The 12,269-nt window shown below is 41.5% G+C and overlaps 1 protein-coding gene across 1 annotated transcript in view; it reads right to left on the bottom strand.

The window, feature by feature from the left end:
• LOC133108368 (mitogen-activated protein kinase kinase kinase kinase 5-like) overlaps nucleotides 1-12,269 on the bottom strand; it is a 31,371-nt gene that overhangs the window by 8,244 nt on the left and 10,858 nt on the right. The window contains exons 2-14 of the mRNA XM_061217865.1: nucleotides 10,331-10,388; nucleotides 7,513-7,603; nucleotides 5,874-5,938; nucleotides 5,371-5,426; nucleotides 5,165-5,212; nucleotides 4,351-4,393; nucleotides 3,722-3,794; nucleotides 3,327-3,458; nucleotides 2,861-2,923; nucleotides 1,947-2,028; nucleotides 1,454-1,570; nucleotides 332-413; nucleotides 72-130 (exon numbers count right to left, since the gene is read on the bottom strand). Of these exons, the coding sequence (XP_061073849.1) occupies nucleotides 72-130; nucleotides 332-413; nucleotides 1,454-1,570; nucleotides 1,947-2,028; nucleotides 2,861-2,923; nucleotides 3,327-3,458; nucleotides 3,722-3,794; nucleotides 4,351-4,393; nucleotides 5,165-5,212; nucleotides 5,371-5,426; nucleotides 5,874-5,938; nucleotides 7,513-7,603; nucleotides 10,331-10,388 (969 nt within the window). The remainder of the gene's footprint in view (nucleotides 1-71; nucleotides 131-331; nucleotides 414-1,453; nucleotides 1,571-1,946; nucleotides 2,029-2,860; nucleotides 2,924-3,326; nucleotides 3,459-3,721; nucleotides 3,795-4,350; nucleotides 4,394-5,164; nucleotides 5,213-5,370; nucleotides 5,427-5,873; nucleotides 5,939-7,512; nucleotides 7,604-10,330; nucleotides 10,389-12,269) is intronic.

Raw genomic sequence — 12,269 nt, 5'->3', positions numbered from 1 at the left:
TACATTGGTACACACACACAGACACACACGCATACACACGCGTACACACACACTCATACACACACACGTACCGTCCCCTCTGGCGATTCGTTCTCCTGGCGCACGGGTCTCCTGGTATAGATCTGCTTGGCTGAAAGACAGAGCCACAGCCATTATTCAGATGCAAAGCAAGAAAGTCATGTTAACTTTTTACAATATGGTGTCTTAAAAATGTGAACTTTTTTCCCTCACTTAAACTGTAACTCTGCAGCTTGTGTTTGTAGTCTCTCTCTCTCTCTCAAACACATATATACACACACACACATACACACACATGTTCCAGAGCACTTACAGTTGATATCAGAGTTTGTTCTCTCTGCCTGGTTGTGTCGGTTTGTCGAGTGAATCCTTCTGAGGGAACTGGGTGTTGTCACCTGAGAAGGACAGAGAAAGATAGTCAGGTACATATCAGACAGTCAGTAACCCAAAATATTATATATACGTATTTGAATTACTCCCATACATACAGTATACTGTATGTTTTTTATACATTTAATATTATGGAAAACATACATGCAGTTTATAATATGCACCTATACATTAACAGTTGAATGTTTTACAATAAAATAATGCAATCAACAGAATAATCAATACATTCAGAGAGTATTGCCTTTGACCTTTTAAAATGGCATTACAATACTGCGGTTAATGAGGTAGGTGTGTTAAATTGAGTGTTTTGTGGGCGGCTAGGTGTGTTAAATTGAGTGTTTTGTGGGTGGGTAGGCGTGTTAAATTGAGTGTTTTGTGGGTGGGTAGGTGTGTTAAATTGAGTGTTTTGTGGGTGGGTAGGCGTGTTAAATTGAGTGTTTTGTGGGTGGGTAGGTGTGTTAAATTGAGTGTTTTGTGGGTGGGTAGGCGTGTTAAATTGAGTGTTTTGTGGGTGGGTAGGAGTGTTAAATTGAGTGTTTTGTGGGTGGGTAGGCGTGTTAAATTGAGTGTTTTGTGGGTGGGTAGGCATGTTAAATTGAGTGTTTTGTGGGTGGGTAGGCGTGTTAAATTGAGTGTTTTGTGGGTGGGTAGGCATGTTAAATTGAGTGTTTTGTGGGTGGGTAGGCATGTTAAATTGAGTGTTTTGTGGGTGGGTAGGTGTGTTAAATTGAGTGTTTTGTGGGTGGGTAGGCGTGTTAAATTGATTGTTTTGTGGCTGGGTAGGTGTGTTAAATTGTTTTGTGGGTGGGTAGGCGTGTTAAATTGAGTGTGTTGTGGGTGGGTAGGTGTGTTAAATTGTTTTGTGGGTGGGTAGGCGTGTTAAATTGAGTGTTTTGTGGGTGGGTAGGCGTGATAAATTGTTTTGTGGGTGGGTAGGCGTGTTAAATTGAGTGTTTTGTGGGTGGGTAGGCGTGTTAAATTGAGTGTTTAGTGGGTGGGTAGGTGTGTTAAATTGTTTTGTGGGTGTGTGAGAGGCTGGCCGTACCTCCATCTCCTCCTCCTCAGCCTGCATGCAGTGCTTTAGCTTCTCTGGGTGCCGGAGCTTCTCCAGGAGGTCGAGTGTCAGGGACTGGTTCAGACCGGCCTGCGTCACAAACATGTGCTGGGGAGCAGAGGATCATGTGAAAGGTCAGAGAGACTGAGGACAATGGTCCTTTTTTATTGCACATGAAAAATTGACTTTTTTTTAAATTCCATTTTGTAATGATAGTCCTCCCTTCAGTCAACACACTGCTTGGCTGCTTCAGATCATATCTATTACCTGTCTCTTTCTAATTTTCCTGTTCAGTGATGTCCAACAGTGACCACCTCATCCGAAGGGTCAGGTGTGATCCTTACCTATGATCCCTTGACACATGTTTAACACCAGCTATACTGCCCTGTCCACCCTCTGACCGTTCTCATCTCAAGTCATTTGCAGTGAACAGCTTTCTGTTGGCTGGAAACTGGTTTGTGGAGAACGCTGGGCTGGGACTCACACATAGCATTTTAGTGGCACCTGGCCGCTTTTTGGGGTTCCTGATGAGCGTCATCTTTATGAAGTTGTGGAAGGAGGAGGACCTGAGTGAGATGTGTGGACAGACAGACAGATGGACAGTTATTCACTGTAAGCTCATCCGCTTACACAGTGGATGAGTTCACCAGAGGAGGAAAGCCCAGCGGTCACAACGTAAAAGCCCTGCCAAGTGTTTCGTCCACACATGAACTCAGCTGATTTCAGTAATTAGTTCTAGCTCCTGGCTTAAGAGGTTGTGCCACATTGCAAATCTAGGTGGTTGGAACAAAACACTGGGGAGGATTTTTACTTTCTGAACCTGAATTTTCCACCTCTGGAGCTGACATCTTGAACACCCATACAGCTGTGTCCCATATCAATGAATGAAGGAGATGGGCAGGCGACAGTGAAACTGTAGAGTCTGGACAAATTCCAGGTAAAACATTGTTTCTCCTGGTGCTTTATCTGAATCACTGCAGTATACACACATCTAGTATACATATGACTGTTAGCCCTAGGTTTCATTGATTAGTCGAGGGAAACACCACACTTTTTGTTGGTGTTTAGATCTCAAATTGGATTGGGATAATCTGGCAATTATTTGCCATTTCAGTCATCCAAGCAACATAATATATTATGTTTCATAGACATATAAGCTTAGTCCTGGACTAAAATGGACGAAAATGAGTTTTGTATGGAGAATCTCCATTCAAAATTACATTTAGTCTAGTACTAGGCTTAATATGTGTCTGTAAAACCTGCCCGATGGCTTTCAGAAATGAAAGTGCTTGTAACCGATATTAACAAAACGCTGATTCAATGTCAGTAAATTGCAGCAGTCATTGGGAACTTGCTTTGTTGTGAATTACAGTGTAATGAAGTCAATGGCAGGCTCACCACTTGGCTTTGTCCTTCAGCTTTGGAGGCTGGTAGCCACTCTTGGACATGAGGAACAGCACCCTGAAGAGAGATGGGTTTCACAGCAGAGATCTTAGACAGAGTGTGTGTGTGTATCTCTGTAGGAGGGTGTTGGTATGCATGCATGGGAGTCGGCATGCATGTGTTTACATGTATTAATCTTTTAGGAATCTACAAGAAGACATGTCAATGTGTCAATCAAGATAGACAGATCAAATCACAACATTTAGGTGAGTTCAGTTAATTAACGATAGCCTACATCCATTGTTGGTGCTGTTAATATGTGTGTGTGTGTGTGTGTGTGTGTGTGCTAGTGTGTGTGAGTGAGTGTGTGCGTGTGTGTGCATGCGCGTGTGTGTGTGTGTGTACATGTGTGTGTGAGTGCGCATGTGCGTGCGTAGGTATATGTGTGTATGGTATATAAGTAGGCTGGATAGTCACATACCGTAGTGGGTGAACGTCGAACATGGGCGGCTGTAGCTCAGCCAGCTCGATGGCAGTGATCCCCACTGACCACACGTCACACAGCTCATTGTACCCGCCTTTAATCTCCACTGCAGCCACCTCTGGCGCCATCCTGTGGAGAGGAAAGGTACTGTAAGTGTATCTCATTGACATTTCCATCGGCAAGGAGCAAAGCAATGTTGGGGCCTAATTCAGTTTAATCACAGAAGTCTTTCCATATATTGTTGCATTTGCTGTGGTGTGAATTATTATTATTATTATTATTATTATAAAATGGATACGGTTACTGCTAATTCTGTGTAGGTAATGACATTTGGACACACCAGGACAGTGGACTTATGGTTCTGGACTTATATCTCTGCTCTGTGACCTCACCAGTAAGGCGTCCCAATGAAGGACATGCGTCGTGCGAATGTGGCCGTGATCTGTGCCGAAATCCCAAAATCAGCTGATCGGGGAGAGAAGAGAACAGACGTTTTCTCAACATCTTAATAATGCTTTGTTTTTGCTTTCTGTTGTATTTAAATTAGCTTTTCGTAACTTAAAAGTCATGTGATGAGATATGAGCTTCATTTTAGTGTCATTTTCTTGAGCAATATCTTGCCTGTGTTGCCTGCCGTCAACTCCTTCATCCTAACATCCCATTAACCCATCTCCACAGCAGTGAAATTAATCGAGATATCACAATTCCATATGCGTACCACAAGAGGGCAGTAATGACCTCAAACGGTGTGAGGTTGAGGTTTGCCAATGTGTGCGTATGTGGAACCCTCATGGGCGTATTGGCCTCATCTCAGTGTTAAAGTATGACCTGAAAGTGGCTCAAGCATACTTGTTGTTTGCTCATATCATCCCACGCAAACAATGCATAACGGAAATAAGATGCGAGTGAAAAATGACACAAAGGTCATTCCAGTAACATGATTCAGACTGTTCCCTTACAATGTCTGAGCAACATTGTGAAAAACTTTACATGTGAGACTTGGTTGAGGAATTGGTCATACCCAGCTTGACCTCTCCATTGTCATTCAGAAGAATATTGGCCCCCTGTAGGACACAAGAAACAATATTCAGAATTAGAGGCAAACTTAAAGAGAACTTATTACTATTATTTATCTGAGCAACACTCAAATGTTTGTCACATACAAAAATGTGTTTATCTCAGCAACACTCAAATGTTTGTCACATACAAAAATGTGTTTATCTCAGCAACACTTGAATGTTTGCCACGTACAAAAATTGCACAAGGATTGTGGAATGCATTTGTGTGTCTGAAGACGTGGGCTTCACAGAGAAAAAACACTGAATTCTTCATTTCATATTACTGTGTTTATCTGCACTCTCCTGAATACTGCCGCAAAGCTGCCTGACTCAGGGTTAACATTAGCAATCTTATTAAATTCAATAGCAAAGCATGCCATGGAGACTGATCCAAGAGATCACATTATGTGTTTCTAGAAACACGTACACGAGTCTGTAATCCTGTAAAACATAACCGACATACGATTTTTCATGAAAGGCCTCTCATTCTATTTATAATTTAATATAGAAATAGGCTTCTTAATTTGAGGGGCTATGACAAGATGTGTTTGGGGACAGTATGTCCGTAAGTAAGTGACGGGCTGCACTGAGTTGTGACAGAGTTGTGATTAGACGAAGCCCTCGGGCACTACACTGAATTTTTAGATGAGTGAAACTGCGGCTTGTGTGCGACTGAAATGTCTCTCTAAAATGGGAAACGTGTGGGCTGAAGAACCACAGACTCTTTTAATGTCTGTGTAGGCTGCAGCACAGCGAGGAGCGCCCTGACCCGCTTACCTTGATGTCCCTGTGAATCTTCCTCTGATTGTGCAGATACTCCAGGCCCTGTGGAGAGACACAGTGAGATAAAGGTGGCTGGGTGTGTGTGTGTGTGTGTGTGTGTGTGTGTGTGTGTGTGTGTGTGTGCGTGTGTGTGTATGTGTGTGTGTGTGTGTGTATGTGTGTGTGTGTGTGTGTGCGTGTCTGTGTGTGTGTGCTCTTACCTTCAGCATCTCCCTGCACACATAGGCAATCTGTGTCTCTGCGAGGGATCCCGTTACTAGTGAGAGAAAGACAGACAGAGAGAGAGAGAGAGAGAAAGAGAGAGATTATGTTCCAGTCATCAGCATTGCACCCCCTCCCAACCCTACCCTGGAGACGGTGGACAGCACAGCCCAAGCCTGAACCCCTCAACCGCTCAGCTCTGGAATGAACCGTGTCTGATGAGCTCAGGCTAGCTAGATCGCTAACTTCTTTTAAATCCTTCCTCAAAACACTTATTTTCCACAATCTTTTCATTGAATATTCTTCTTTCCCTTTAGATCTTGTATGCATTTCCTATTTATTAATCTTTCTTACTTGTGTGCTTCCATTTGCATGTACGCATATTGTGTGTTTTCATTGTCAGTTGTGTACTCTCTTTTAAATTCACTTCTCTACTCTATGTGAAGCACTGCTGTATAAATGTGTATTATTGCAGAAGTGCTTAACCACGCTCCGTGCTCACCATGGTAGATGTCCTGCAGCGATCCTCCGCCACAATACTCCATGCAGATCCACAGCTTGTTAGCCCTGAACCCGCAGCAGTGAGACACAAACAGAGATCAGCACCAGAGACACTTCCGCCATATTCACTTTCAATGCGGCGTTACTTCATACGCCGCCCCTCGCAGACACACTGTCAGAGGTTCTACAGGGAATTAGGAAAAGTTCTGAAGCACGGAGACCAAAGCACTTGAATGGTATGGCGCTAAGTAAAACTTCCCAGTGGAAAACAAATTCAGGAGAAATCTGGCTTAGAGAGGGAGGTAGCTAAAGCTATCTGTAGTTAAATTTAGGCTAATTGATAATACAGAGGTATGTGCCTCTGAAACCCAGATTGTACAGAGCACTACATGCGTAAAAGCCTGAGGGAATGGGGGGATGGGGGGGAGGGTTTTTTAGGAGTGTCAAACCCAGAGAATACCACCCAATTACACCTTACAACAACCATGTAATACCCAGAAAACACAGTATATTCTTATTGCGTCAAACTAGACATTTAATCTAATTTCAGCCTTTATATTGGTATACATGTATTTATGGTAATTGCAGGGTAACTGCAGTCACTAATGCCCATTTTTGGCAGATTTTTATATACTGCCCAGTTATATTGGTTTAACTGTAATATTCACACATATTTTGGAGCAGGAGTGCTGTAAGAACAGTGTGCCCTTAAGTGTGACTGTCAATGAGAGCAGCTTCCTGCTTTCCCTTTCATTAGCATGCAGTGGAGAGATTGTGCAATGAGATTGTTATGGTTTCTACATCATGTTTAAATACAACACAACCCTGGTTCTGCAATGGAAACTTACAGTGTTGAACCCAGTACAGCTTTGTACAGCACATTTGCCATTACAATGGCAGGGAAGGACAGCTGAAATAGTATAGCTGGGTAAATGTCACTGAATTAATTATCAGTCCGTGAATGCAAGTGAGCTTAATGTGTACATTTCCTGCTGAAGATCACAGCTCAAGCTAGGTTTTGAAACAGCTAGTAGCTGGTTGACCAGTTCAGAGCAGTTCCCAGCTTGACATGGTTTCGCTGGTTGACCACTTCAGACGAGCTGAGCATCTGTATGCAGAGCTTCTACAGGAAGTTGGGGCCATTGTGAGGAAGTTGATGGGGGTCACTAGGGCCCTAGCTTCCTATCATGGCTGCCTTCTCTGCCACTGCTTACCATGGTGCACTGTACCTCAGGTGAGACGCTTAATGTCTGTGGCAAAGAGCAAGAGTGTATACCAGGCATTCAGCAATATCTCTACATTTAAAACATTAACTTTTTTCTATATTTCTATAGAACGCTGTTTGCATGTCTAACAGCACGTAATTGAGATTTGCTGTACGGAAGTGATTCTGCGCAATTAGACTGTATTATTTGCAACAATATGGTATTTTTCTATGCCTTTTGTTAAATACACATTATCATAACAGGACAGGAATGATATGAGGGGGTTTGGTGTTCCCTGATAAAAGACAGAACAGAATAGAATAGAAAAACGTTCTCAGGGGGAACTTCCGATGTGCTATTTTTCATATGGTCGTCTTCTTTCTCGGTGTTGTGTTGTGTCATTAAACTGGAACTAGTTGAGGTGACCCCACTCACCGGATGTAGCTTCCGTGGTAGGCCACAATGTTGGAGTGCTTGCAGGTCTTCACCATCACAATCTCCTGCTGGATCACCGAGAAATCGTCCTCTGAAGAGACCGAAAGCCAGGCGTTAGCAAACGATGACACCAGTGTGTAACCATGACACAACGTAACCCAAACAGTGGAGACGTACTGCATTGTTGCTGAAAGGCTGTGGCACAGAGCTGCATAGGATCACAGGAGCCTTACAGTTTCAGAGGAAGTCACCTCTTTTACCCCCTAAGCGAGTGCAACACTGCAAATATTTCCAGAATTATTGACACCTTTGAGGAATAAATCCTGTATCACAGGCAATGAGCTACGTATATATATTGTATGTTCAAATGTGAAAAATATTGTATATACTATTTTATTCAATTTCACTTGTTTTAGTCAGTAGATTTTTTCTTAAAAACATAGGTGTCATAATGACTCCCCTAAAGGTTATTTTAAATGAATCCTAAAATTAAATGAGAAATACAATTCTGTGTTTTAAGGTTAATCTCTGTCATGAGGAACTGTTTTTGGGCTTCCATCACTTCCTGTTTCACTAGGGTATAAAAGAGGTAATGCACAAATAAAATTCCTTTGTTATCTATTAGCATGGAGAAAGCAAAATAACTTTCAAATCAAAAGAGACAGATGGTTGTTTACCTACACAAATTAGATAATGGTACAGAAAATGATATAAACATACCACTAAGCACTGTCAGTTATGCAATATATCTTGGAAATACTATTATCTCTACTGTGTATTCTGGACCTGATTCTTTAGTATATATATATATATATATATATATATATATATATATATATATATATATATATAAAAAATGTGGTTAAACTTCACAATATATGGGCAAATACACATAAGTATGGCCACTTTCAGAAATAGCAATATATTTATTTTTAAATAAACTAAATAAAATATAATAATGTATATAATAAATAATAAATGTATCACTGTATTTTCATATGACCGTTTTTCAAGACATTTTTCAAAAGCATTTTGATTCTTAGTACCAGGATTATCTGGTACTTCCCGTTAATACTGAGCGATACAAATCACAACCGTTTCTTGCATCCACTGTGCTCGAGCTATACCATAGATATGACATCATTCTGCTGCTGTCTGCTGCCTGCTCTTTCCTATCTCTTCCCACGCGTGTGTCCTGCTCTTGGAGCACTTGTGTGGCTAGCTGTGTGAGGCGCGGGAGTGAGTGTGAGGTTGGTATGAAAGGGGAACCCCACACTCCTACTCTAAACTGCGCTCATTCGTCATCTCATCCTCCGTCTGTCCGGCGTATTTCTGCTCTGTAACAAATTACCGCGATCACAGTCTGCGTGTCAGAAACCACCTTTGTCTGAAATGCTTTGATCTGAGTACGCTGTGGTCATGGGAGTCTGTTCCGGCCTCCTGGTGGTGTAAAGAGCTTCCCATTGCATCTGCGTTTACAGATTGCACCGCGACCCCCTTTAGATAACCTCTCTTTTGCTCTTTCTTTCGGTGCATTTCCCTTTGAATGAACCTGTAGTTATAGCTGTGCAAAGATAGATCATCTTGGAACTGTAGCAGCGCACTTGTGCCTGGTTATGATTTGCACTTTATTGAATGTCCCTCATCTGTTAAATAACTGTAATGTAATCTTTGTTTAGTTATAATGCAAATTGTTGTTGGTTCAGTTAACATTACATTTATTGATTATTAATTGGCCTTCTTGGTGATATTGTATTTTTGTATTTTTGTATTGTAGTCACACTGATGTTCTATGTGTCACTCCGAATAAGTCTGTTAAGTAACTGTAATGTAATGTAGCGTAATGAGTCATTCCTCTCAGTTTCAGTTAACCAGTTGGGTCAAATGTATCTTTTTGTGCACAGAATAAATGACATCTCTTTGTTTTAGTTTTCAGGAATTAAAATGATGTGTGACAATCAGATAAAACACAATTTTCATATAATTTCATTCTAAATAATTGTTGGTGATAATGTTTTATGAATACAGACCAACATCCTGTTCAGAGATAATATAATACATCTCATAGAAAAAATCTCCTCAATCAATGGAGTATGTTGCAGGGGCGGCCTGTAGTGTAGTGGTTAAGGTAAATGACTGGGACAGGCAAGGTTGGTGGTTCGAATCCTGGTGTAGCCACAATAAGATCTGCACAGCCATTGGGCCCTTGAGCAAGGCCCTTAACCCTGCATTGGTCCAGGGGAGGATCATCTCCTGCTTAGTCTAATCAACTGTACCTCACTTTGGATAAGAGCGTCTGCCAAATGCCAATAATGTAATGTTGGTACGAACCCATAGATAATGGTAATTGGTGGATATACGCTCCATGGTAATGTACTACATGAGGAGTGGAGCTCCTGTCTGTGCCAGGTGACATCACAACTGTTTAATCCCATTACTGGCATTTGGCAGACGCTCCAGAGTGACGTACAATTTAGTAGACTAAGCAGGAGACAATCCTCCCCTGGAGCAATGCAGGGTTAAGGGCCCAACGGCTGTGCGGATCTTATTGTGGCTACACCAGGATTAGAACCACTGACCTTGCATGTCCCAGTCATTTACCTTAACCACTACGCTACAGGCCGCCCAATTGTATTTTGTGTGGTAATTCAGACAAGAGTAATGTACCCACCAGTTACTGTACTCTGTGATTGGTCAAGCTTCTCTCAGTTTTTGACCAGGAAGTTAAAATTGTGCTTTTTAAAAAAAATCATTGTAATATTATTTTATTGTGTTTTATTATCCCATTGCCACATCCAAGAAATCAGTGAACACTCACCTGGTTCCATTTTAATGATTTTGATGGCAGCCAGGTCTCCGCTCTGTTTATTCCGTGCCTGAAATACAACACAATAGGAACAGATCAGTTTCATTATATTTTGCTTCCCGGGGGAATTCCAAGTGAAGTTGACAGTAATATTTAATTACCAATAATAATAGTCTGTATAAATATAGCTTCATTGCTCTTTTGAAAATGCACCCAACTTTTCGGCACCCAACAGGAAGTGTCTAGGTTGACTGGTTTAAGCAGCTGTCATTGGAGCAGCATAGACACCCATACATTCTTGTGTTTTGCTGTGATGCTTGGGTATTGTCAAAATGCATTCTGCTTCATTAGGCTGGAGAGCGGGAAACACACCCACGCACACACACTCATGCACATACACACACCCACACACTCATGCACGCACACACACACACATCATTATCATCTTATTGAAGTGGATCTTGTATTTATTTTTTTATTGTTTGTTGGTTTAATTTTGGGAGATTTGCTGAATGACAAAATAATAACAGTGGTCTGATGCAGTGCCATAGAAACTGCCTTTCTGTGGAACTTTGAGTCTTGGAAAATTCTGTGCTTAAACGATCACATTCCACCCACTCTCCACCCCACCCTCTCCCCTAACCCAATACCATCAGCAAACCGCCATTTTACACAGTGTGACAGTAAGTCAGTAGAGGACAACTGTGGCCAATGTATTCACTGTGGAAAGTTCACATAAACAACTCTCTACATTTCTGTGACATTCAGCCTCTTTCCTGTAATAAATACTGTTATGACCAGCATTGGCATCTGGGGGTCGGGTCTCGGGGGGAGGAAGTTTCCAGCCTTGCCTACTGTTGGAGTGGGCATGCACACCTGGGTTACAGCTTTCTTTCCACAGTAGGTGGTTGAGACCATGGTCTCTTTCCAATAATTCATTTTTCACCTTGTTCTTTGCCTGACCCGGAAATTGATTGAGGTTGCCATCTTTAATTAAATTCCAACCTGTTAAATGTTGATTCAAAGAGCTAGAAGCCAAACTGAGGATGCTACCAAAGTTCTCTTGAGCAAGAAAACATGAGTGTATCCTTTGTAGAAGTATAAGTAATACGTAATGTATCTATAAATAATTGACTTGTGAATCAATCTCTCCCCATCTGCCACACATAGGCGACATTGTAACTGACATGGATTTGAAGTGGCGTTTAAAGGAGCAAGGACATTCCATTTGTCTAATTCACATTCTTGATTCCCCTGTCTTCATTTCCTTTAAACGCTTCATTGTTTGTCTCCCCCAATGGATGGAGCCAGGAGCAAGAAAAGGAGTAAGGAAAAGAAAAAGGAGTAAAAGGAGGGCCGTGTCCCAGGAATACAGCTGAAAAGCTTTCACTGAGCCGGGCTTGTTATCACTTTGGTATCTTAGTTTATTATTTTACCTGGAACCTGGTGATGTTAATTTATCTGTATGTTTGTTTGTTTGATGAAAACACAACCAGCAGCATAGCCACACATATTCATATAATTTGGATTGTATAGAACTGTGTGGCCTGGAAATACCAATGCTGTTATTCAAAATTAGGTGTGGTGGTTCAGACAACATAAACAGGTAGGGCAGGATACTACTTAACTGGCTGTTAAATAGTATCCTGGTGTTAAAGTGTGAGATCACAAATATGTAATTAGAATGAGACAGAACACAGACAGATCAGAACACTCTTAGTGCTGATGTAGTTAAATGATTAACCCTTTGAAGAGTATTTTTGTTCAAAAGAGTATTCTAGAACTAGTGTGATTACAACTAGTTGCTTTCAGTTACCTGTAGTGATTCTTACATCAGCATTAGAATGTTCAGTTATGTTCATGTTCAAGAATTATTTATGACCTTCCCTCAACAGTGTCTGTCAGGTCTCCTCTGTGGTGCTTATGTGTATGAACCCACAAGCAAGCAACA

This window comes from Conger conger, chromosome 13 (genome assembly GCF_963514075.1).
Source record: "Conger conger chromosome 13, fConCon1.1, whole genome shotgun sequence".
Lineage (NCBI taxonomy): Eukaryota > Metazoa > Chordata > Actinopteri > Anguilliformes > Congridae > Conger > Conger conger.
Note: the sequence above shows the minus strand (reverse complement) of the source record. Positions and strands in the feature narration are given on the sequence as shown.